The sequence below is a fragment of the Phyllobates terribilis genome, unplaced genomic scaffold (assembly GCF_046119375.1).
Source record: "Phyllobates terribilis strain yellow unplaced genomic scaffold, ASM4611937v1 Scaffold_5__5_contigs__length_657084704, whole genome shotgun sequence".
NCBI classification, from domain to species: domain Eukaryota; kingdom Metazoa; phylum Chordata; class Amphibia; order Anura; family Dendrobatidae; genus Phyllobates; species Phyllobates terribilis.
The window spans coordinates 31,421,777-31,449,218 of NW_027362765.1; the positions used below are offsets into that span (position 1 = coordinate 31,421,777).

General features: G+C 46.9%; 2 protein-coding genes across 10 annotated transcripts in view; both read left to right on the top strand.

The window, feature by feature from the left end:
* LOC141271850 (gastrula zinc finger protein XlCGF66.1-like) overlaps positions 1-27,442 on the top strand; it is a 341,588-nt gene that overhangs the window by 224,276 nt on the left and 89,870 nt on the right. The window lies entirely within an intron of this gene.
* LOC141271835 (uncharacterized) overlaps positions 1-27,442 on the top strand; it is a 164,886-nt gene that overhangs the window by 130,390 nt on the left and 7,054 nt on the right. For 2 of the 9 annotated variants that reach the window (XM_073682012.1, XM_073682010.1), the window contains exons 1-3: positions 10,097-10,164; positions 12,593-12,671; positions 14,074-14,250. In XM_073682012.1, the coding sequence (XP_073538113.1) occupies positions 10,139-10,164; positions 12,593-12,671; positions 14,074-14,250 (282 nt within the window). In that variant the 5' untranslated portion in view covers positions 10,097-10,138. Of the gene's footprint in view, positions 1-2,605; positions 2,722-8,704; positions 8,729-10,096; positions 10,165-12,592; positions 12,744-14,073; positions 14,251-19,881; positions 22,325-27,442 lie in introns of those variants that run through there. The other 7 variants (XM_073682013.1, XM_073682014.1, XM_073682011.1 and 4 more) reach the window with 7 other exon arrangements.

The window sequence follows — 27,442 nt, forward strand, 5'->3', positions numbered from 1 at the left end:
TTCAGCAGGAGGAAAATTACTATGTAACAGCTGGAAAATTGTGAGATCTGCTCTTCTGTGACAACAACAATTATTTAATTTTTGTTTTTTTTCTTTTTTGGAGGGTGAGGGGGGGGGGGCAATTGGAACTTCTGCTATGGGGCCTCATGATTTGTATGTATGCCCGTGCCAAGCAGCATCACATAGGAACTCACTAGCAGACTTCATGATAGGAATTTTAGACAAAATTTCTTCCCTAACTACCTCACTCTGTATGTTTCTAGTCAGATGACTATAATTCATATGATCTTTTAAAAGGGAAGAGTTGTCAGATGGCTAAAAAGTCTATTTTTCCCATTTGGTCACTACAAGGTCCACCTTTAGGGGAACTTACAAGTGTTCAAAACAAGAAGGATCTAGTCTGTAGATAGAATTAAATCTAGCACCTGGGTCCAACTTATCTGGTTTGTTCAAATCCATTTCAAACAATAGTTTAAACAAGGAATGAAATGGAAAGGATCTGTTTTCAGATTTAGGAAAATGATATAAGGCCTCATTCTTTGGTTTTCTCTTGATATCTTTATTTAAATCTACTGTAGACTTGACCAACATTAGTAATTTATGAACATTCTCTTCATAGAACAAATTATAGTCCTCCGGAATTCCTATGTTAGAGTCATCAGAAGAGCCAGAATCTGAAAGATCTATAACCAAAGTAGAGGTACCATGATGAAGGCTTTTCTAAGCCGAAACCCGTAGCGTTTTTTTTTACTCTGTTTGCCCATATGGTGTGAATTGGCTCTCTTTGTAAGTGCATTTTTTATGGAAATATCATCCTTCAAATAAATGGAAATTTTAATTACACCACATCGCTGGTGTCTCCCCACTCCCTGGATTTTGGTCTAAAGAAGAGGTTGGGGACAGAGCATTATTTCCTGATCTATATTTCCTTCCTTTTCCAGCCTTCGTCTCATTAAGCACATCCAAGCATTGGGAATGAAACCAGCAAAAAAATTGCTTAGCTGAAGACTGAAAATCATCTTCTCTATTTGAGGATAGGCAGTCATAGTAGAATTCTTCATTGCAGTCATCAGGGCGTGGATGTTGGCAAGATGTACAAGCTCTATGTTTGCACTTCCTTTGTCTTTTAGCAAAAATTATAAGTATTGACTTATAAAAGATATCCCCATTAGTGATGAGACAGGGTGCTCGCCACTGTTCGCTACTGGATCAAGCATTGGGGTGTTAGAGCGCCATGCTTGAGTCCCCGCCAAGCATGTTAGACAGCGAATATGATTGACATGCGGGGATTGCCTGCCATATTGCCATGTTAGCTACTGCCATTATTGTGATTGGCCAGCTGCGTCGCGTCAACAGGTCTTATATAAGTCCAGGTGACCCAATTCTCGGCACACTGTCTTCTAGAAGCAGTTCAGGGAGTGTTAGAGCAGGTATATAGGCAGGGTTTAATTGCTATTGCATTAAAGCAAAAGTCCTTTTCAAGGCTACATACTGTCTTTTCTCTAGTAAAACCGCTGTTACCTACATTCAGTGTAGGGATAGCTGGTGGAAGAGGGATATTTTTGGATTAGAGGCATATAGCCAGGGTTTATTATCTTCTGTAGGTATACTGCTGCTGCAACCTAAAAGCAAAAGTCATTTTCAGGGCTACATATTTTATTTTCCCTATGAATACTAGAAAGTCTGCAGGCACACATTTTATACCTAATTTAAAATTTGCAAGGAGTGTAGTAAAGAATGGGGAAGTAGACATGCTGCTGTGGTTCATGTGAAACTGTGCATGCTGTGGGAGCACAACAAATATGCTCATCCATGAGACCTAGCTTCCTGACCCACTTTGCATGGATGCGCGGGACACCACTCTTCAAGCCAGAACAGTACGAACAGATGGTTGGTTGGGTGGCAGATGATGCTTCCAGTATGTTTCCCAGCAACACCCTGGGAACACATCTCAAGAGGTAGATGATGATGAGACACAGTTGCCAACAAATGATTTTAAGTCAACAAGTCAGGAAGACAAGAGTGCAGTGGAAGACAAGGTGCTGGACAATGAAGTCACTGACCTAACATGGGAAGCTACCATGTGAAGCGAGGACAGCAGTTAAAAGTAGCGATGTGTCGTTCGCGAACGATCCGAGACAAAAGAGTCGGCTCACCACTGGGGGCTGAGCCATAGAGCCAGATTTTTTTTCCCCTGCTTTAATTGCTTTTCATCTTAGCTTCTTCCGGCCTGACTGTGGACTGGGAGGAGTCGAGGAGACTCAGAGCCGTGTTTTAATGATGTGTCCTTCATGAACTATCCGAGAGGAAGAGTTGGCTCTTTGATGTGAATGATGGGGGCTGGCTCATCACTGAGAGCTGAGCCAATTTTTTTTTTCCGGCTGCTAGCTTATTCAGGCATGACTGGGGGCTGGGAGGAGACGCAGGAGAGCAGGGAGTGTGACCATGTGGGATGATTGACAATACCTGTGACTGGGCTCCTCCCTAATGAACGCTTACTCTGATTGTGATTGGCTGCTTACTGCACACATGGTCAGTGACATCACTAAGGTCCTGAAGTAAGTTTGCTGAAATCGCTGGCAATGCCTGGCATAATATATAAAGAACAGGAGACTGGAGTCACTGACAACAGTGTGACACTTCTATTATTTCAGCGTCAGACAGGACAGGGGGTGGATGTGCGGCAGGAGATGAGGCAGCAGCTCAGGGTAATAAATGGAGGTATATACACCGCGTGCAGAATTAAGATAAGATATATAAGATATACTTTATTTTTATCCCGGAGGAAATTGCGGTATCACAGCAGCAGAACACAGATCTCGAACATGACACATATAATAACATAACATTTGGAATGCTTTAGACATTGCTTTTCAGACATTTGTTAAACACCCCCATAGCTGTTGGAACAAACGATCTCCTGTATTTTTCCTTTTTACACCTTAGTTGTATTAGGCGATTGCTGAATGTGCTCTTCTGTTTCGCAAACAGTTCATAAAGCGGGTGTGTGTTGTTGCCCATTATAGCTCTGCACTTCTTCTTAATCCTATCCTCTACCACCTCTTCAAAAGTCCCAAGCTGTAGGCCCACCGTCGCGCTAGCCTTCTTTATAAGTTTGTTGAGCTTGTTGGCGTCAGCAACACGCACACTGTTACCCCAGCAAATTATTGCCGCAAAGGTGGCACTAGCCACAATGGATTGGTAGAACACCTCAAGCATTTTGCCACACACATTAAAAGACCTTAACTTCCTTAGGAAGTACAATCTACTCATCCCCTTCTTGTAGACCTTCTCCATGTGGCACTTCCAGTCTAGCTTGCTATCCAGGTAAACCCCCAAATATTTGAAACTGTCCACCATCTCCACATCCTGACCGTCAATGGTAACAGGTAGGCATACCTTCTTGCACCTTCCATAGCTCATCACCAACTCCCTGGTTTTCTTAACATTTAGTTCTAGATGGCTAGCCTGGCACCATACTACAAAGTCCGCAACCACCCTTCTATATTCCTCTTCATCCTGGTCCTTCCCAATACCGCCAACTATCACAGAGTCATCCGAGTACTTCTGGAGGTGACAACGGTCTGATTTATACTGAAAGTCAGCTGTGTACAATGTAAAGAGGAATGGCGACAGCACTGTTCCCTGCGGGGCTCCGACACTGCTCAGTACACTATCTGATGTAGCCGTCCCCCACCTAACAAACTGTGGCCTATCCGACAGGTAGTCAATTATCCAATTCACAAGTCCCTCATCCACCGCCATTTTAATCAACTTTCCACGCAGTAAGAGTGGCTGTAATGTGTTGAATGCACTAGAGAAATCAAAGAACAAAGCACGCACTGTGGTTCCATCATTGTCCAAAAAGGAATGTACTGTTTGTAGCAGATACGCTACAGCATCGTCCACCCCCAGTCCCTGCCGGTACGCAAACTGAAGAGCATCAGTATGCGCCATCACCCTCGGACACAAGTGAGCAAGTACTATTCTCTCCAAGGACTTCATCGCATGCGATGTTAAGGCCACCGGTCTATAGTCCCCCGGGGAAGCCGGGAAGGTAGTCTTGGGAACCGGCACCAGGCAGGAAGTCTTCCATAGCACTGGTACTCTCTTTGATTGTAAGCTCTGGTTAAAGAGATGCTGGAAGACAGTACACAACTCATTTGCACACACTCTGAGGACACGTGGACTGAGACCGTCAGGCCCTGCTGCTTTGCCAATGGCCAGCTTACTAAACTGGTCCCTCACGTCATTTTTGGAGACCGAGAAATGATCTATTTCACCCCCTGTTAATTTAGCTAGTTGTTCCCCGGCCTCCTCCCCCTTCCCTGCTGCTACCGCACCTTTATTGCTGAATCTATTGAAGAACTCATTCATTTCATTAGCCATTCTAAGTCCACCACCCCCCTGCTCCGACCTTGCCTTAAACCCAGTCACTAGCTTCATTCCAGCCCACACCTCTCTGGAGCTTTTTTGTGCAAATTGATTTTCTAATTTAACTCTGAATGCCTCACGGGCAATCTTAATTTTCCCCTTTAGGTCTCGCTGTATAATTTTCAATGCCTCCTTGTCCTTCCTTTTAAAAGCCAGTTTTTTCATGTTTAGTAAATGTTTCAACTCTTTTGTAATCCATGGCTTATTGTTTGCATAACACCGAATCTCTTGAACAGGTACTACAATGTCCATACAGAAGTTGATGTAATTATTAGGCAAATGAATTATTAGGCAAATGCGTATTTTGATCACTTCGATACTTTTTATACATGTTGTCCTACTCCAAGCTGCATAGGGTTGAGAACCAACTACCAATTAAGTAAATCTGGTGATGTGCATCTCTGTAATGAGGAGGGGTGTTGTCTAATGACATTAACACCCTATATAAGGTGTGCTTAATTATTAGGCAACTTCCTTTCCTTTGGCAAAATGGGTCAGAAGAGAGATTTGACGGGCTCTGAAAAGTCCAAAATTGTGAGATGTCTTGCAGAGGGATGCAGCAGTCTTGAAATTTCCAAACTTTTGAAGCGTGATCACCGAACAATCAAGCGTTTCATGGCAAATAGCCAACAGGGTCGCAAGAAGTGTGTTGGCCAAAAAAGCCACAAAATAACTGCCCATGAATTGAGGAAAATCAAGCGTGAAGCTGCCAAGATGCCATTCGCCACCAGTTTTGCCATATTTCAGAGCTGCAACGTTACTGGAGTATCAAAAAGCACAAGGTGTGCGATACTCAGGGACATGGCCAAGGTAAGGAAGGCTGAAAAACTACCACCTTTGAACAAGAAACATAAGATAAACCATCTAGAATGGGCCAAGAAATATCTTAAGACTGATTTTTCAAAGGTTTTATGGACTGATGAAATGAGAGTGACTCTTGATGGGCCAGAGGCTGGATCAGTAAAGGGCAGAGAGCTCCACTCCGACTCAGACGCCAGCAAGGTGGAGGTGGGGTACTGGTATGGGCTGGTATCATCAAAGATGAACTTGTGGGACCTTTTCGGGTTGAGGATGGAGTGAAGCTCAACTCCCAGACCTACTGCCAGTTTCTGGAAGACAACTTCTTCAAGCAGTGGTACAGGAAGAAGTCGGTATCGTTCAAGAAAAAGATGATTTTCATGCAGGACAATGCTCCATCACATGCATCCAACTACTCCACAGCGTGGCTGGCCAGTAAAGGTCTAAAAGAAGAAAAAATAATGACATGGCCCCCTTGTTCACCTGATCTGAACCCCATAGAGAACCTGTGGTCCATCATAAAATGTGAGATCTACAGGGAGGGAAAACAGTACACCTCTCGGAACAGTGTCTGGGAGGCTGTGGTGGCTGCTGCACGCAATGTTGATCGAAAACAGATCAAGCAACTGACAATCTATGGATGGGAGGCTGTTGAGTGTCATCATAAAGAAAGGTGGCTATACTGATCACTATTTTTTTTTTGTTTTTGCATGTCAGAAATGTTTATTTCTAAATTTTGTGCACTTATATTGGTTTACCTGGTGAAAATAAACAAGTGAGATGGGATTATATTTGTTTTTTATTAAGTTGCCTAATAATTCTTCACAGTAATAGTTACCTGCACAAACAGATATCCTCCTAAAGTAGCCAAATCTAAAAAAAACCACTCCAACTTCCAAAAATATTAAGCTTGGATATTTATGAGTCTTTTGGGTTGATTGAGAACATAGTTGTTGATCAATAATAAAAATAATCCTCTAAAATACAACTTGCCTAATAATTCTGCACACAGTGTATATAAAATAAAGTATAATAAGCAGCACTGAGTGTCACACGGCCCTACCTGACATGGCCGAGCATTTAACCCCATAAGCAGTGGGCTATGTTATTACAATAATAATGTTATTTTTTTTCTTTTTAATTTCTGCGCTTTCGTCTTTCCCTCCCTCCTTCCTTTTTTTTTTGGATCCAGTGATACTCCATTTTATACAGTTGAATAAAAAATGTGCAATAAAAAAACTAACAAACACACGAGCATAGAGCATCGGATGCGATATGCTAATGACACTAGGCTCCTGTTCTGCTGCGAGTGTGATCCGAGTGTCAGTGCTTTGTGCTCACATGACAGAATTGCAACACAGCTGTGGAGGAGACGGAAAAAGTAATTTCTCCATCTCCTTCATTGCCGGTGTCCGTGGGAATTGCACTGCACTCAGGTGACATTTGAGTGCACTGCCCCATAGTGTTACACTGCTCAAGTACAATCCTAATTTTTTATTGTCTTGCACTTGTCCGACACTTGTGGACACGTTGATACCAAATGTGATTTTATTTTTTTGAACACTTCTTTATTGTTCACTAGAGTAAAGGTGGGAATGATTCCAATTTTTATCTGATGATCACCGTTTGAGCATCCCAGTAGACAATGGGATTCTCAAATGAAGCGTCATCAAAAGGAAGCAGAAAAATAAAAAAGCTGTTAGATAGTGTAGTTAAAGCTCCACTCCTGCAGTTTTTCATTTTGCTGCTGGAGTGGCGCTTTAAACCTCACTCCCCTGCCAGTGAATGGGTCTGCGCACATGACAGTGTGTTTCCACAGACCGTGTGTCCATGGGCAAAACACGCTGACATGTCAGTTTTTTACACACTGCACGAGCCACAAAACATCCCGTATTGATGACACATGGTTGACATCCGTGTGTCATCAGTGTGACACGTACAGGTGCCTGGGAATCAGTGTACAGTTAGCGCTGTTCCCAAGCGCCAGGTGCTGAACACTGCCCTCATCATTGTCCCCTGCCGGCGCTGCGATCAGCACCAGCAAGGGACAATGATGAGTAGTATTCTACTCCAGCTGTGTCCTGGTGTAAGAATAAAATAAAAAAATTATTATACTCACCTGTCCAAAGATGTCCCCCACTGTAACCCATCTGACCGTTCAAGCCGAGGAGCCGGAGAGAATGACTCACTCCAGCGAGCGAGCCCCGAACCTCCGCTGCGCTCAGTGAGTGACAGGACACCGCTCACTGAGCACGGCATCAGTGCTGCAGAAATCATTCTCCCTGGCTCCTCGGCGTGAACGGTCAGATGGGTTACAGTGGGGGACATCTTTGGACAGGTGAGTATAATGATTTGTTTTATTTTATTCTTATTTTTACACCAGGACACAGCAGGAGCAGAATACTACTCATCACTCATTGTCCCTTGCGTGTGCTGATTTCAGCACCGGCAGGGGACAATGATGAGGGCAGCGTTCAGCACCCGACACTTGGAAACAGCGCTAACTGATGCGGCACGGCTGCCACACAAGTACACACGGATATCTCCGGTCTTGTTTTTTCCAGTACCGGAAATATCAGGACATGTGAAACTGGCCTAACACTGCGTGTGTGGTGCACAGATCATAGTTAGTCTGTAAGAGCCTGTAAGGGTATGTGCACACGATCAGCAATCTCTGTGGATTGGACGCAGTGCAAACCGCAGCGGCCAAATGTTAGAGCATAGTGGATAGGATTTCAAGAAATCCCATCCACTATGCGTCTCCGTGCATCTGTGGATTACCCACAGACACGTACATGTGGCGCGTCTTCACAGACCGCAGCATGTGAATTTCTCTTGCGGAGACTAGCGACTCCGCAAGAGAAATTAGATCACTGTAATGTTTAGGATGCTGTGAATCCGAATGGTTCAATGAACACATGCGGATTCACCTGCGTGCAGCGCTTTGGACGCAGCATAAAGTATACTGCGTTCAAAGCGCTGCCAATACCGACCGTGTGCACATACCCTAATGTGTCTCCAAGCACTTATTCTTAAGAATCAGAATCTTCTCCAGCGCTAGCAGATGTCACAGCACTGACTGATGCAGAAAGGACATTTACAAGCAATATCAGATACTAGACAGTAACACAGGTCAGCAATAACCAGGAGTGAGCAGTCTGTACAGGAGCTGACACTCTGAGGACAGGGCAAAAAGCAATCTGTACTGCTTCAATAGATGCCTATACAGGTGTGTAATGAGGTTCTGGCTTTACAGTCAAAGGACTGGAGTTATAACAGTGAGAAAATTTGTATTATTTGCAAGAAGAGCCGTTTTTTTGCCAAAAAGAGCCGGCTCTTTTTGGTGAGCGGAGCCAAGTGAGCCAGATCACCAAAAAGAGCCGGACTGCCCACCACTAGATAAAAGGGGGAGGGATCTGCAGCAATGCAACAGGCAGGAAGAGGAAGTGATTGTAATATGGAGCAAATAATGCTGTAACGGTGACCAAGAGTCAGTGTAAGTAAGAGCCCGGGAGAGACTTCTACCAACATTCCCCAAATCTGTAACACAGAGAGCGCCGGACCCCCGGGACTGAGCTCAGGGCAGAGAAAGGGGCTGTAAGTGGGAAACTGGGTGTGTCAAGGGGGAAACACAATAATATACACACACGACTCTGCTCTGTACGCCTCGTACACACACGGCTCCGCTCCATACACGCCTCATACACGCGCGGCTCCACTCCGCACACCTCTACACACGCTGCTCCGCTCCGTACACCTCGTACACACACGGCTCCGCTCCATAATCCTCGTATACACGGCTCCGCTCCGTACGCCTCGTACACGCGCGGCTCCGCTCCGTACGCCTCGTACACGCGCGGCTCAGCCCCGTGCGCCTCGTACACGCGCGGCTCAGCCCCGTGCGCCTCGTACACGCGCGGCTCAGCCCCGTGCGCCTCGTACACGCGCGGCTCAGCCCCGTGCGCCTCGTACACGCGCGGCTCAGCCCCGTGCGCCTCGTACACGCGCGGCTCAGCCCCGTGCGCCTCGTACACGCGCGGCTCAGCCCCGTACACGCGCGGCTCAGCCCCGTACACGCGCGACTCAGCCCCGTACACGCGCGACTCAGCCCCGTACACGCGCGGCTCAGCCCCGTACGCCTCGTACACGCGCGGCTCAGCCCCGTACGCCCCGTACACGCGCGACTCAGCCCCGTACACGCGCGGCTCAGCCCCGTACGCCTCGTACACGCGCGGCTCAGCCCCGTACGCCTCGTACACGCGCGGCTCAGCCCCGTACGCCTCGTACACGCGCGGCTCAGCCCCGTACGCCTCGTACACGCGCGGCTCAGCCCCGTACGCCTCGTACATGCGCGGCTCAGCCCCGTACGCCTCGTACACGCGCGGCTCAGCCCCGTACACGCGCGGCTCAGCCCCGTACACGCGCGGCTCGGCTCCGTACGCCTCGTACACGCGCGGCTCGGCTCCGTACGCCTCGTACACGCGCGGCTCGGCTCCGTACGCCTCGTACACGCGCGGCTCGGCTCCGTACGCCTCGTACACGCGCGGCTCGGCTCCGTACGCCTCGTACACGCGCGGCTCGGCTCCGTACGCCTCGTACACGCGCGGCTCGGCTCCGTACGCCTCGTACACGCGCGGCTCCGCTCCGTACGCCTCTTACACGCGCGGCTCCGCTCCGTACGCCTCGTACACGCGCGGCTCCGCTCCGTACACCTCGTACACGCGTGGCCCTGCTACATCCACACTGTAAACCCCTCCTGACCCCACACATAACCTTCCCCTCATCCAGCACCATGACAACCAGCACAGCAGAGTCCTGCATCCACTGAGGCCCCTGATCATGTGACCCCTGACTCCTCCCCTCCTGTGACCTCATCACAGGTCCTGTGCGCACAGAACAGCCATATATGTGGTGGCGGCTCTGCAGGTGGAGGTATGTGGAGATTCCCCATTATTGGGGGCAGGGCGCATTAACCCCTTCAGTGCTGAGACTATTTTGGTGTTATTGTGTTGCCACTTTATAAGAATTATAATATTTTGTTCCTCTTCCTCTGATAAATACAAATGACCCTACTACGGGAGACAGGAAGTAAGGAAACGCGTATTACTCACATAGTACAGTGCCTCATTCTTCGCCCCAACACAGTGTGATGCCCCCTCTGTGACCACACAGAGAATAATAAATATACCACCATCTCCCCCACACAGTATAATGTTCCCCCAGTACCACTATCTCCCCACACATGTTTATTATGACACTACAAGTTGCCCCCACAATATGGCACCACCCACCTCCTAATATATAAACCCTCCCCTCCCCCATTCCTGATGCAGATACAGATGACCCCGGGACACAGCACCGACCTCCGGGATCAGTTCCCCAGTCTGGAGATGTGGATCCGGGCCGGGGGCCGGTGCTATAGATGTATGAGAGGCTGTTATCTGCGGTAGGAGCTGTACATTGTAAGGCTATGTGCCCAGGATGCAGAAATGCTCAGGATTTTTTCCTGAGCGTTTCTGCATCTCCCTTGCAGAAAAAAACACATGTGGATTGTACATGCGGTTTCACTGCCAGGGACATGCGGATGTGAAGCGTTCTTCACTTGCATTTCCGCATGCGGGTTGACAAGCACTTTCCAAGCGATTTTAGCATCACTAGGAAAGTGCTTGTCAACTTGGTCGCACTATATAAATCCATGCAAACAGCGTGGATTTATATAGTGTGACCCCAAAGAATGGTTAAAAATAAAAAAATGTATACTTACCCTCCGATGGCCCCCGGTGTCCTGCTTCACTCCGTTCTCCCTTGCTAGCAGGGGTGGATTGAAGGACCTGCTGACGTCAGCGTCGCGTGACCCGTCACATGACTCTGACGTCGGCGCAGGTCCTTCATTCCATCGCGAAGTGCCGGGAAGCAAGGAGTAGCACAGCGCGGGCCGCCGGAAGATAAGTATATATATATTTTTTATTTTATTCTTTTTTTACAGCTTTTTTAATGGTACCTGGGTGTGGATGAGACTCTCCTCTCCTCCACACCCGGGTACCATCCGCACATTAGAACGCGCCAATTACGCAAGTACAGATGCAGTCTTGCAGAATTGGTGCGTTCTAATGCAAGTCAATGGCGGTGAAAACGCAGCACTTCCGCAAAATAATTGGTAGTGCTGCGTTTTTTTCCGCAATGATAATCCGCAGCGGAAATTTCCGCAGCATGTGCACAGCACATGCGGATTATCATTGGGGGACATGGCAGGCCTTCTACCATGCATTTTTGAAGCGTTTCTGCAGCGTTTTTGCCGCTGCGGAAACGCTTAAAAAAACACATTGTGGGCACACAGCCTAATGGAGACATTCTCGGGACAGATTATTCCAGAAGTAGAACGTCTTATCTCTTTAGTGAATGTCGCTGTATTTTTTTCTTGGTTTTTTTTTGCTTTATAATTTAATGACATCGTTCTAGGACTCCATTGTTAGGCCCCGGCTGTCATGGAGATATATTGGGATGTGTCGATGTTGAACACAGGACTCCCCCTCTCTGTGCCCCAGATATAATGGAGGAGGATCTCTGCCTCTGTCTTTTTGCCTCAAATACAATAATGGCTGTTGTCATTCTGTTACCTCAGATATATAGAAGATGTCTTCTCTCTGTCTTCATCAAGAATGGAGAATGTTCTCTTTCTTTCTCAAACTGTGATTTTTTTAAAGTGTTTTTTTCAACAACCCTCATTAGTGCGATCATACAACATACAAGCCTCTGATTGCTCAGGTGCTGCACTGCCGTGCAGTGTTCTTACAAACAGCTTTTATAAATGCCTCAAACTTTTATATGTGTACTAGACATGAGAACTTACACGATAAATGATTACAGCCTGGGAAAGATGGGAAACATTCATAGGTTGGCGGTGGTGATGTAGTCAGTGACGAATGCTGGATAAATATTTTTATAGATCTGTAGTAGAAAATGAAGATGTCGTCCTCATCATGAAGTAGTTATTTCTCCTGTCACATGTAATGAATATCTCCTGCAGTATTGCTAATGCCGATTCCAGTGTCGGTAAATGAGACAAGAATTAGTGTTATGGAAGATGAGGCTATGAGAAACGTATTCACCCGCAGACTCCAAGGAAGAAACTACTTGTTATCTGTGACCTAAAATATATAGGATTTATCAAAAGATGTAAAGGAACAAACTGAATATAACGAAAATAATAAATCTCCTGATATATTTCATCATATTGTCTTCAGTAATTGTATTATTACTCCGGATTCTTTATGATGTTGTATCAGCTGATCTTACAATGTTGGGTCCTCTCAGTGGAGATCTTGTATATTAAGATCATTTTTCTGATTTACCCATTAAGGATGGATAGGGAGAGAGACAAGATGGCGGAGAAGATATTACACCTCACCCTAGAGATCCTCTTCCGGCTTACTGGAGAGGTGAGAGATTCTGATGACGTCACATTGCATCATTCTTATTTATGCCAATAATAGATGGACAGAACTGGAGAGGTGAGGACTCTGGATATGTCTTTAACCCCTTCGCAACCCTGGGATTTTCCATTTTTGCATTCATTTTTTGCTCCCCTTGTTCCCAGAGCCATAGCGTTTTTATTTTTTGGTCAATATGGCCGTGTGAGGGCTTATTTTTTGCGGGACGAGTTGTACTTTTCAACGCCATTACTTGTTTTACCATATAGTGTACGGGAAAACGGGGAAAAAAATTCCAAGTGCGGTGAAATTGCAAAAAAAGTGCAATACCACAGATTTTTTTTTTTTTTTACCTCGTTCACTGAATGCTAAAACTGACCTGCCATTATTATTCTCCAGGTCATTACGCGTTTGTAGACACCAAACATGTATAGGTTCTTTTTTATTTAAGTGGTGAAAAAAAATTACAAAGTTTGGTGAAAAAAAAAAAAATGGCGCCATTTTCGAAGACCCGTAGCATCTCCATTTTTCGGGATCTGGGGCCGTGTGAGGGCTTATTTTTTGTGCACTGAGCTGAAGTTTTTATTGATACCATTTTGGGGTAGATCCGATGTTTTGATCGCCCATTATTGCATTTTATTGCAATGTTGCGGCAACCAAAAAACGTAATTCTGGCGTTTAGAATTTTTTTCTCATTACGCCGTTTACCAATCGGATTAATTCTTTTTTTTATTTTGATATATCGGGCGATTCTGAACGTGGCGATACCAAATATGTGTATGTGTTTTTTTTTATTATTATTTAATTTTGAATAGGGCGAAAGGGGGGTGATTTAAACTTTTATATTTTTTTAATTTTTTAAATATTTTTAAAAACATTTTTTTTTTCACTTTTTGCTTGCTTCTATAGTCTCCATAGGAGACTAGAGGCAGCACTTGTCTGATTGACTCTGCTACATACAGATGATCAGCAGATCACCTGCATGTAGCAGAAATGGTCCTGTGCTATGAGCGCCGACCACGAGGTGGCGCTCATAGCGACCAGCTCATGACAACCACTGGAGTCTGCTGCAGACCGAGGGTTGTCATGCCCATGCATCAGTGACCCGCGATCACGTGACGGGGTCACCGATGGGCGGCGTAAGTGACGCGCTTCCGGCGCGGTGCTGTTAAATGGCGCTGTCAGAGATTGACAGCGGCATTTAACATATTAACAGCCGCGGGTGGATCGCGATTCCACCCGCAGCTGTTGCGGGCACATGTCAGCTGTAATAATCAGCTGACATGTGCCCGGTTCAGTGCGGGCTCAGCGGCGGAGCCCTCACTGAACCGGGGGATTACAGTCTGTGCGTACTAATACGGCACAGGCTGTAAAGTTAAGGAGATTTATTAATGTGTCTCTCCATAACCAGGATTACACAGTAGTGAAGACCTCTAGTGAGCGCTGTCAGACCCCTGTGTCTGAGGGATGGGGAAGACTCCTAAGCCCAATCACGTGGCCTCCACCTCACCCACTGATTCATGAGGACGTCAATGACCAGAAGATCCTAGAACTCACCTACAAGATGATTGAGCTGCTGACTGGCGAGGTGTCACTGTTGGGACATTATACAGTATCACTTTGGAGGGATCAGGGGGATGACTGTACACTGCTGATTTTGCAGGTTTTCCCACCTACAAAGAATGAAGAGGTCTGTCATTTTTATCGTACATACACTTCAACTGTGAGAGACAGAATGTAAAAATAAAAACCAGAAAATCATGTTTTATGATTTTTAAATAATTGCATTTTATTGCATGAAATAAGTATTTGATCACCTACCAGCCAGCAGGAATTCTGGCTTTCACAGACCTTTAAGAAGCCCTCCTACTCTGTACTTATTAGCTGTATTAATTGCTCCTGTTCAAACTCGACATCTATCCACACACTATCCACCCATCTGTCAATCACACTCCAACCTCTCCACCATGGCCAAGATGAAAGAGCTGTCTAAGGACACCAGGGACAAAATTGCAGACCACAAGGATGGGATGGGCTACGCTACAGGACAATAGGAAAGCAGCTTGGTGAGAAGGCAACAACTGTAGACACAATTATTAGAAGATGGAAGAAAGACAAGATGACTGTCATTGATTTTCGGTCTGGGGCTCCATGCAAGATCTTGCTTCATAGGTTAAGGATGATTCTGAGAAAGGTCAGGAATCAGCCCAGAACTACATGGGAGGACCTGGTCAATGACCTGAAGCGAATTGGGACCACAGTCTCACAAATTACCGTTAGTAACACACTACGCTGTCAGGGATTAAAATCCTGCAGGCCACACAAGGTCCCCCTTCTCACGCCAACACATGTCCAGGCCTGTTGAAGTTCGCCAATGACCATCTGGATGATCCAGAGGAGGCATTTGGAGAAGGTCATGTGGTCAGATTAGACCGAAATAGAACTTTTTGATATCAACTCCACTCGCCGTGTTTAGAGGAAGAAGAAAGATGAGTACAACCCCTAATAGCCACATCTGTGCTGTGTTGTCTGGAGGACTACAAATTCCAGTGAATCTAAGCGAGGCTGCAGAGCAGAGCAGGGTCTGCATTTTAAGTGTGGGGTTGCAGGTAAGTGCATAGTTAAATACAATAACATAGTTTGACACGAGCATAGTTTTGGTGTTTTCCTCACTAGCCTTCCATTGTTTTTTATGCGTTTATCTGTACTGTTTATCCCCATTTAATATGTGCTCCATGGACAATTGACGCGCCCCCTGGGCCATGTTGTTAGGGATACCCGGAGCCGGATCAGATGGGGGTTGTAGTCTCCGAGTGGCTGTGACCCGGTCCGTGCCCAGGGTGTCAAACTCCTTGTGCGGCAGTCCTGGTAGTTGTTGTTTCTGTGTCGACTACGCCACCCGTTGATTTGCGGTCAAAAGGCCGCCGCTGCAGGATGGTCCGCTGAGGCTGGTGGTGTGTGTGCAGCTGTGGTAGTATAACCCCCAACGGGAGGGGTATAGCCTCAGGGGGTCAGACGTGGAGGATGGTGGTTGTGAAGGTGCAGCAAGGAGACTCAGAGGCATAAAATGCAGTTCCAGGGTTTTACTTACTGGTGTTGCTCGGGTCACTGTGTACAGCAGTGACCACCCAAGCCGTGCTGCGTCCACCAGGTGCGGGACTCGGTCAACTCCCGGGCAATTCCGGAGCGTGGTCCTGAGCTCCTTTCTGACTCTCCCTTTCTCTGGCCGTTCCCACCAGGGATCCACTTTTGGCCGGCTCCCTCGGGTCTCTTGGTGGTCAAGCCTCCTCTGGGCTCCCTGACCCTATGCTTGGTATGCCTTTCTAGTGGATTTGGTGAGGGTCGTGGCAGATCCTGCCCACGACCTCCGGTTCCTGGCTAAGGTGTGCTGTAGCCTCCGCCAGCTTGGGATCCGGTACCCTTTTGCCGACCCTTCACCCTTTTGTCCTTATTCTGGGATCTTGGGGCCCCCTCTCGTCCTGCGCCTCTGGGTCTCTCTTCCTTCTCCTCTGCTCTGCTTCTCAGGCTCTCAGACAGACTGTCTGACTGACTCACAGGCTGACTGACTGACTGACTGACCCTGATCTAAGATGGTGCCCACCTTATATACTCCCTCTATGTGTGAGCTCAGGTGACCAGCACCCAATGAGCTCCTAGCTTTACCCAGGCTGCTCCCCCTATCTGCCCCTACACTACTGGGATGTTCCACCCCCCTCCCACTCCAGCCAGGGACAGACGCTGTCGTACCTGCACATATACTGGTGGGAGTACCGTTGTTCTGTCCCCCGGAAATGGGATGTATGTAGTGCATGCAGCCTACTAGCTCAGTTCCACACTCCATCCTTACCCGGGAGTGGAATACCACACCTCTGGGTTGAGGTGCAATACCCCTGTAGCAGCCGAATCCTCAGGGTGCTACATTCCCCCCTGGTAAATCACAGCACGTCCTCGGGCTGTAAAAGAATAAACATCCAAAAACATACAAATTTTTTTTTTTTTCAAAACATAAACATATAAAACATTATATATATCATAAAACTTTTCATATTAAACATTCTTGTTCCTCCGGCCACGGTGCAAATTGTGACCGGGTAAGTGCCACAGTCTCTTCTGAAAAAAACACAGTTTCCTCCAAAACCAGTAGGGGGCGCCCCAGAAAGCGCAACTATACACAAAGGGAGGTATGGCCGCCCTCAGTCCTCGGCCAATGGGGATGAGGAATGGCCGCTCACAGTCCCCAGCCTGTTGGGGGATAGGGACACACGGGTACAGTTCACTGGTCCCAACCGGGACTATATTTTAAACTATTAACTGTTCTTGTACCCTGATGGGTAACTATTTTACAGTCTCACGATACCGTACTCTAATGACGGCGTCCTCCTGTTCCTTCTCGCGGGCAAACTTCAGACCCGTCCGGGTCCTCTTGCTCCTCCTCACACCGCAGCTCCTCCTCCGTCAGCCGGTGTACATGAAGGGCGTACGGTCCTTTGGCACATTTGTGCCGGGTGAATGTGACCTCGTCCCCTACATATAGGTCACGTCCTCTGTGTCCCTCCGGCAGATGACTTTCAACGTCTCTGCGGGTAACAAAGACGTCGCCGGGGGTCTGATGATCCCTGATGAAACCCCAACCGTGCTGCAGTTGGAATTTAATCACAGTCCCGGTGGCACGGGGACAATGAGCTGCACGGGGGTTCCTCCGGGTCCGGCTCTTCTGTTCAGCGCTCTGTATTTGCAGCCGCTGCTCACGGACCCGCCTCTCTCTCCTTTCCCTGTCAAAGACCTCCAGCTGCTGCCGGCAGCACTCTGCACGCTCCGCTGCGGCCGCCCGTGTTTCTTGGGTGAACCCCATGAGGTCTCCTCCAGTGGGGTCCCACTCAAACTGCGCCTCCTCCAACGAGAGCGGGGTGATCTTGGCGGGCGCCGGAGCCGGGATCAGGGGCTCATCCAGGGGTCTTTCTTTCCGGAGTCGGGGATGGTGGTACTCCGGTGGCCACACAAAGGGCTGCCCATCCGGGCAAGTGTGCTGGGCAAACAAGTCTTCACCCAGGTGTGGCGCTGTGGATGTTGAGGGCGCGGAGGTGGTAGCGGCGCCCAGGTTTACCAGGCCTTGCGACCAGGCTTGGGGCACCCTGAAGGTGAAGGGCACCGTGAAGACGGCGGCGCCCGGGTGTTCCTGGCCTTGCGACCAGGCCGGTGGCTCGGCAGAGGTAGAGGGCGCTGTTGGTACTGCGGCGCCCGGGGGCACTCGGCCTTGCGACCAGGCCGGAGGCGTCTCCTGCTTGGCCGCGCTCTGGATTGAGGTGCGTGACGTAGCAGGGGGTGTGGCCGCGGCTCCGGCCGCTTGAGGCCTAGCTTGGAGCGATGACGCAGCGGATACGGGAACGGTGAGTGGGGCTTCGGGCTCTGCGACGGGGAGCTGGGGCAGGTTTGCGGCTTCTGGGCACGGGATGCTGTCGTCCCCATTACCTGCCTTCATCTCTTCGGCTCCCTCCGCGGCGTCGTCTCCGGCCGTCGTCCCTCCTTCGCCGTCCTCAGAGGTGGATTTGCTCCTCGCTGCGGGTGGCATGCTTCGCTGGCGGGCTCAGGCCTGCCGGGCCATCTCTCGACTCCACTCCGCCAGTGTTTCCTGCTGCACCCGGGCCATCCTCCGTGCGAGGCCCTCCAGCGCGGTCTGTGCACGCTCCCGATCTCCGGGGAGCTGCGCCAGGATCTCCAGCAGGCCTTCTGGAGTGGCGACCTGCAACAGGCTCCTGACCACTGGGTCGGTGCTGCCTGACTCTCCCTCCATCTCCGGGTGTGTTCTCTCTGGACTCCTCTCCAGACTCCTCCAAGCTGCTCCCATCTTCTCTCTTTTGTTCTGTCCACGCCCATACCGAGGGCGGTCCTGGGGCAACTTTATGATTGCCAGTTCCAGGGGCAGTTCTCTCACGCTGATGGACATATCAATCATCACAGTCTCTGCTGGTGGGGGCGGTTTCCACTTTTGGCGCCATTTTCGGTCCTGGCCCACGATGGGAGGTGGCCTCTTGCCATCCTTTGGCACGCCCATAATGGCGTCCGCTCTGCCAAGGCGGGAAATCTTTTCTGATGGCGGGAATCGCTTCCCAGTGGCGGGAAACTCTGTGGATGGCGGGAAAAGACTGCAGATGACGGGCAAATGGCGGGAACTGATCCGAGATGGCGTCCGATGGCGGGGACCCTCTGGAATTGGCGGGAGACTTCTTTTTGAGGTAAATGCGAACTTTTCTTCAGGCACGCAGTACCCGGTGGTTGCGGGCACGTGATCCTGCCGACTACGCCAAAGTTGACGCGCCCCCTGGGCCATGTTGTTAGGGATACCCGGAGCCGGATCAGATGGGGGTTGTAGTCTCCGAGTGGCTGTGACCCGGTCCGTGCCCAGGGTGTCAAACTCAGTGTGCGGCAGTCCTGGTAGTTGTTGTTTCTGTGTCGACTACGCCACCCGTTGATTTGCGGTCAAAAGGCCGCCGCTGCAGGATGGTCCGCTGAGGCTGGTGGTGTGTGTGCAGCTGTGGTAGTATAACCCCCAACGGGAGGGGTATAGCCTCAGGGGGTCAGACGTGGAGGATGGTGGTTGTGAAGGTGCAGCAAGGAGACTCGGAGGCATAAAATGCAGTTCCAGGGTTTTACTTACTGGTGTTGCTCGGGTCACTGTGTACAGCAGTGACCACCCAAGCCGTGCTGCGTCCACCAGGTGCGGGACTCGGTCAACTCCCGGGCAATTCCGGAGCGTGGTCCTGAGCTCCTTTCTGACTCTCCCTTCCTCTGGCCGTTCCCACCAGGGATCCACTTTTGGCCGGCTCCCTCGGGTCTCTTGGTGGTCAAGCCTCCTCTGGGCTCCCTGACCCTATGCTTGGTATGCCTTTCTAGTGGATTTGGTGAGGGTCGTGGCAGATCCTGCCCACGACCTCCGGTTCCTGGCTAAGGTGTGCTGTAGCCTCCGCCAGCTTGGGATCCGGTACCCTTTTGCCGACCCTTCACCCTTTTGTCCTTATTCTGGGATCTTGGGGCCCCCTCTCGTCCTGCGCCTCTGGGTCTCTCTTCCTTCTCCTCTGCTCTGCTTCTCAGGCTCTCAGACAGACTGTCTGACTGACTCACAGGCTGACTGACTGACTGACTGACCCTGATCTAAGATGGTGCCCACCTTATATACTCCCTCTATGTGTGAGCTCAGGTGACCAGCACCCAATGAGCTCCTAGCTTTACCCAGGCTGCTCCCCCTATCTGCCCCTACCCTACTGGGATGTTCCACCCCCCTCCCACTCCAGCCAGGGACAGACGCTGTCATACCTGCACATATACTGGTGGGAGTACCGTTGTTCTGTCCCCCGGAAATGGGATGTATGTAGTGCATGCAGCCTACTAGCTCAGTTCCACACTCCATCCTTACCCGGGAGTGGAATACCACACCTCTGGGTTGAGGTGCAATACCCCTGTAGCAGCCGAATCCTCAGGGTGCTACACAATGCTACCAGGTGTGTTTTGTGAGATGTATACATGCTTTGAACAGCCGTTTGAGGGTGAATATGTCTGTGCTCGATATCAGTGAGTTACATGTTTGGAAGCCCAGATACTAGATATAAATGTGCAGCTAGTAGCACTCAGGAGCATTGGAAACCTGGAGAGGAGTTTAGAGCACTTTGAGCATGCGCTGGCTTGGGCCAGTGATATGGGGGAGGTTGGAGGTGGGGAAGATCAGGACCCAGAAGTAGGTAGCTGGGTAACAGTTAGAAGAAGGAGTAGAGGGAAAAGTGCCAGGGAGCCCAGTCCTGATTTGGCACAACTTAGTAAATATGCAGGGCTTTGGCTGATATTTGGAATGCAAGCCCAAGACATGGATCAAGTTAAGGGAGATAAATAAGTGGCTTACAAATTGGTGCAGGAAGGAAGGGTTTTGGTTTATGGAGAACTGGGCCGACTTCTCTGTTGGCTACAGACTCTATGGTAGGGACGGGCTGCACCTCAATGGGGAGGGTGCAGCTGTGCTTGGGAAAAAAATGGCCAGGCGGATGAAGGAGCTTTTAAACTAGATTCTGGAGGGGAGGGTAGTTCTGCTAATAAGGGAATAGATAGAGTAGACAGAGAGAGTGAGACAGTAGGGGTTAATGAGGATCTAGCGGAGGCTGGGATAAGCAAGGAAAGTTGGGAGGTGAGTAGGAATAATAAATCTAATAGTATTAAATGTCTACTGGCAAATGCAAGACGTCTTGCAAACAAAATGAATGAACTGTTGACTCTTATGTCAGTCACAGAATATGATGTGGTGGGTATTACGGAAAGCTGGCTGGATGGAAGCCATGACTGGGTGACAAATATGGAGGGTTACACTACATTTAGAAAGGACAGGAATGACAAAAAGGTGGAGGGGTGTGTATTTTCATTAAATTCAACTTAATACCGATGCTCAATGACGACATTGTGGGGAGCTTTGATAACGTAGAGACAGTATGGGTAAATGTACATGGGGATGACAAGAATGGAAAGATGCTAATTGGAGTTTGCTACAAGCTGCCTATTATAGCTGAACAGGTAGAGGATGAAATGCTGCAAAAATTTTAAAAAGTCAACTCATAGTAATAGGGTCCTTATTACGGGGGATTTTAACTATCCAGACATTCAGTGAGAATCTTCCAATTGTGCTAAATGCTATAAGTTCTTATCTGCAATTCAAGGCAATTACCTCTCTCAACTGTTAGATGAACCAACCAGGGCAGATGATCTGCTGGATCTGGTTCTGTCAAACAGACCAGATACAATTTCAGATCTACAGGTCAGGGAGCATTTGGGATGCAATGACCATAATATGGTAAGTTTCAATGTAATTTTCAATCAAACTTCAAAAGGGGAAATGCAAAAACCTGGAACTTTAGGAAAGCTGATATCAACAAATTAAGGGAAGAGCTTAATTGTGTAGACTGGGACCATGTCATGGAAACTGGGGATACTGAACATAAGTAGGGCATGTGTAAGGAAATACTACTAGAATCCTGTACAAAAGTTTTACCCTCTGGTAATAAAATGTCCAGGAATAAAAAGAAACCATTATGGATAAATAGGACAGTACAAAGTTTAATAAGATAAAAACAAAGGGCATTCAAAATCTTGGAAGGCCAAACATACAGAAACAGCATTTCAGGAGTATAAAGACCTAAATAAGAAATGTGAAAAAGAAATCAAGCTAGCAAAGTTAGCTACAAAGAAACAAATCGCCAGCGACATTAAAAAAAAAATCACATTTTTTATAAATACATCAATGTCAAAAAGAAAAAATCACATGGTATAGACCCCTTAAAAGACTAGAATAACAAGATAATTGTAGAGTACAAAGAAAAGGCCGAGATATTAAACAGCCACTTTTCATCCATGTTCACCAATGAACCGTCTGTTCCAGGGATCTTTCAACAAAGCAAATATCAAAGTTCACCACCTGATATAACTAGTTTAACACAAAAAGAAGTATGCCTGCGTCTGAGCAAATTAAACATTGACAAATTCCCCGACCCAGATGGCATTCATTCTCGGATACTGAGGGAATTGAGCTCAGTAATTGACAAACCGCTGTATCTGATATTCTTAGACTCTCTTGTAACAGGAGTAGTGCCACAGAATTGGAGGATGGTTGATGTGACCTTTTAAGAAAGGTAAGAAGGTGGATCACGGTAACTACCGCTCAGTAAGTCTGACATCAGTAGTGTGCAAAGTTTTTGAGGGCATCATAAGAGATGACCTGCAGAGATATATTGCAGAGACTAATATAATAAATGATAATAAGCATGAATTCATGAAAAATAGGTGTCTAACCCACATGTTGGGTTTCTATGAGGAGGTAAGTGCAAATTTGGATGCTGGTAACGCAGATGATGTGATTTATCTGGACTTTGCAAATGTATTTGATACTGTACCACATAACAGCCTTATACTGAAGCTACAGAAGCAAGGACTTGGGGATCTATGTGCAGATGGGTAAGAAATTGGCTAAATGACAGGAAACAAAGAGTTGTCAAAAATGGTACGTTCTCTAAATGGGATATAGTCAGCAGAGGGGACTACAGGGATCTGTGCTAGGACCGATTCTTTTTAACCTCTTTATTAATGACCTTGGGGATGGGAGTGAGAGTAAAGTGTCAGTCTTTGCTGACGACACCAAACTATGTAGGATATAAAATCTGATCTTGACATTACAATATTGCAAAGCGATCTGGATAAGTTGTCTGAATGGGCATGCCCTTGGCGTTAGGCTTAATGTAGATAAATATAGAGTAATGCACCTAAGACAGAGTAATCCTATTACTGCATACACTTTAAATGGGAGTATACTCGGGACTACAGAACAGGAGTAGGACTTGGGTATTCTGTTTACAAGTAAGCTGAGCAGCAGTACTCAATGTCAAGCAGCAGCCGCAAAAGCAAACAAGATTTTAGGATGTATAAAAAGAGAAAATCCCGCGTCCCAATGTAAAATTACCCCTTTATAAATCACTGGTTAGGCCACATCTTGAATATGGGATCCAGTTTTGGGCTCCACATTGTGAAAATGATATTCAGAAGTTAGAGTCAGTTCAAAGGCAGGCAACTAGATTGTTACAAGGGAAAGAAGGGCTCTCATATGATGAGAGATTGAAAAAGTTGGGCTTGTTTAGCTTAGAAAAAAGATGCCTCAGAGGAGATCTCATTTACATGTACAAATATATATATACAGTCATATGAAAAAGTTTGGGCACCCCTATTAATCTTAAGCTTAATGTTCTATAAAAATTGGTGTTTTTGCAACAGCTATTTCAGTTTGATATATGTAATAACTGTTGGATACAGTAATGTTTCTGCCTTGAAATGAGGTTCATTGTACTAACAGAAAATGTGCAATCTGCATTCAAACAAAATTTGACAGGTGCATAAGTATGGGCACCTCACCAGAAAAGTGACATTAATAGTTAGTAGATCCTCCTTTTGCAAAAATAACAGCCTCTAGTCGCTTCCTGTAGCTTTTAATGAGTTCCTGGATCCTGGATGAAGGTATTTTTGACCATTCCTCTTTACAAAACAATTCCAGTTCAGTTAAGTTTGATGGTCGTCGAGCATGGACAGCCCTCTTCAAATGATCCCACAGATGTTCAATGATATTCAGGTCTGGGGACTGGGATGGCCATTCCAGAACATTGTAGTTGTTCCTCTGCATGAATGCCTGAGTAGATTTGGAGCGGTGTTTTGGATCATTGTCTTGCTGAAAGATCCATCCACTTTGTAACTTCATATTTATCACTGATTCTTGAACACTATTGTCAAGAATCTGCTGATACTGAGTGGAATCCATGCGTCCCTCAACTTTAACAAGATTCCCAGTGCCAGCATTGACCACACAGCCCCAAAGCATGATGGAACCTCCACCAAATTTTACTGTGGGTAGCAAGTGTTTTTCTTGGAATGCTGTGTTTTTTTGCCACCATGCATAACGCCTTTTTGTATGACCAAATAACTCAATCTTGATTTCATCAGTCCACAGGACCTTCTTCCAAAAAGAAATTGGCTTCTCCAAATGTGCTTTTGCATACCTCAGCCAACTCTGTTTGTGGCGTGCTTGCAGAAACGGCTTCTTTCGCATCACTCTCCCATACAGCTTCTCCTTGTGCAAAGTGCCTTGTATAGTTGACCGATGCACAGTGACACCATCTGCAGCAAGTTGATGCTGCAGCTCTCTGGAGGTGGTCTGAGGATTGTCCTTGACTGATCTCACCATTCTTCTTCTCTGCCTTTCTGATGTTTTTCTTGGCCTGCCACTTCTGGCCTTAACAAGAACTGTCCCTGTGTTCTTCCATTTCCTTACTATGTTCCTCACAGTGGAAACTGACAGGTTAAATCTCTGAGACAGCTTTTTGTATGCTTCCCCTGAACAACTATGTTGAATAATCTTTGTTTTCAGATCATTTGACAGTTGTTTTGAGGAGCACATGATGCCACTCTTCAGAGGAGATTCAAACAGGAGAACAACTTGCAAGTGGCCACTTTAAGTAGCTTTTCTCATGATTGCATACACCTGGCTATAAAGTTCAAAGCTCCATGAGGTTACAAAACCAAAAAAAGTGCTTTAGTAAGTCAGTAAAAAGTAGGTAGGAGTATTTAAAACAAGAAAATGATAAGGGTGCCCATACTTATGCACCTTTCAAATTTTGTTTGAATGCAGATTGCACATTTTCTGTTAGTACAATAAACCTCATTTCAAGGCAGAAACATTACTGTGTCCAACAGTTATTACATATATCAAACTGAAATAGCTGTTGCAAAAACACCAATTTTTATAAAACATTAAGCTTAAGATTAATAGGGGTGCCCAAACTTTTTCATATGACTGTATGTGTGTTGTCAGTACAAAGTGCTGGTAAATTACTTATTGCTTCGAAAGACCACACTGAGGACAAGGGGGCACTCATTACGGGTGGAAGAAAGGCGATTCTGGCAGCTAAATAGGAAAGGGTTGTTTACAGTTAGAGCAGTCAGACTGTGGAATGCCCTACCAGAAGAGGTAGTAATGGCAGACACTATAATAGCTTTTAAAAAAGGGCTGGATAATTTCCTCACTACACATAACATCGTGAGTTATAGTTAAATTAATGACAAAATGTACAATTGGTGGAGGAAATTTGAACTTGATAGATCTACAGTACAGACCAAAAGTTTGGACACACCTTCTCATTTAAAGATTTTTCTGTATTTTCATGACTTTGAAAATTGTACATTCACACTGAAGGCATCAAAACTATGAATTAACACATGTGGAATTATATACTTAACAAAAAAGTGTGAAACAACTGAAAATATGTCTTATATTCTAGGTTCTTCAAAGTAGCCACCTTTTGCTTTGACTGCTTTGCACACTCTTGGCATTCTCTTGATGAGCTTCAAGAGGTAGTCACCAGACATGGTTTTCACTTCACAGGTGTGCCCTGTCAGGTTTAATAAGTGGGATTTCTTGCCTTATAAATGGGGTTGGGACCATCAGTTGTGTTGTGCAGAAGGCAGGTGGATACACAGCTGATAGTCCTACTGAATAGACTGTTAGCTGCTTTTTTCTTGCCATAATACAAATTCTAAGTAAAGAAAAACGAGTGGCCATCATTACTTTAAGAAATGAAGGTCAGTCAGTCTGAAAAATTGGGCAAACTTTGAAAGTGTCCCCAAGTGCAGTTGCAAAATCCATCAAGCGCTGCAAAGAAACTGGCTCACATGAGGACCGCTCCAGTAAAGGAAGACCAAGAGTCACCTCTGCTTCTGAGGATTAGTTTATCTGAGTCACCAGCCTTAGAAATCGCAGGTTAACAGCAGCTCAGATTAGAGACCAGGTCAATGCCACACAGAGTTCTAGCAGCAGACACATCTCTTCAACAACTGTTAAGAGGAGACTTTGTGCAGCAGGCCTTCATGGTAAAATAGCTGCTAGGAAACCACTGCTAAGGACAGGTAACAAGCAGAAGAGACTTGTTTGGGCTAAAGAACACAAGGAATGGACATTAGACCAGTGGAAATCTGTGCTTTGGTCTGATGAGTCCAAATTTGAGATCTTTGGTTCCAACCACCGTGTCTTTGTGCGATGCAGAAAAGGTGAACGGGTGGACTCTACATGCCTTGTTCCCACCGTGAAGCATGGAGGAGGTGTGATGGTGTAGGGGTGCTTTGCTGGTGATACTGTTGGGGATTTATTCAAAATTGAAGGCATACTGAGCCAGCATGGCTACCACAGCATCTTGCAGCAGCATGCTATTCCTTCCAGTTTACGTTTAGTTGGACCTTCATTTATTTTTCAACAGGAATATGACCCCAAACACACCTCCAGGCTGTGTAAGGGCTATTTGACCAAGAGGGAGAGTGATGGGGTGCTACGCCAGATGACCTGGCCTTCACAGTCACCAGACCTGAACCCAATCGAGATGGTTTGGGGTGAGCTGGACCGCAGAGTGACGGCAAAAGGGCCAACAAGTGCTAAGCATCTCTGGGAACTCCTTCAAGATTGTTGGAAGACCATTTCCGGTGACTATCTCTTGAAGCTCATCAAGAGAATGCCAAGAGTGTGCAAAGCAGTCATCAAAGCAAAAGGTGGCTACTTTGAAGAACCTAGAATATAAGACATATTTTCAGTTGTTTCACACTTTTTTGTTAAGTATATAATTCCACATGTCTTAATTCATAGTTTTGATGCCTTCAGTGTGAATGTACAATTTTCATAGTCATGAAAATACAGAAATATCTTTAAATGAGGTGTGTCCAAACTTTTGGTCTGTACTGTAGGTCTTTATTCAACCTATCTAACTATGTAACAGCGTCCCAACCATGAAGCACGGTGGGGGAAACATCATATGTTGGGGGTGCTTTTCTGCAAAGGGGACAGGGCGATTGCACCATATTGAAGGGAGGATGAATGGGGTCATGTATCATGAGATTTTGGCCAATAACCTCCTTCCCTCAGTAAGAGCATTGAAGTTGGGTCATGGCTGTGTCTTCTAGCATGACAATGACCCAAAACACAGCTAGGGAAATTAAGGAGTGGCTCCTTAAGCATTTTGAAGGTCCTGCAGTGGCCTAGCCAGTCTCCAGTTCTAAACCCAATAGAAAATCTTTGGAGGGAGCTGAAACTCAATGTTGCCCAGCGACAGCCATGAAACCTGAAAGATCTGGAGAATATCTGTATGGATGAATGAGCCAAAATCCCTGCTGCAGTGTGTGCAAACTTGGTCAAGAATTACAGGTAACGTTGGACCTCTGTAATTGCA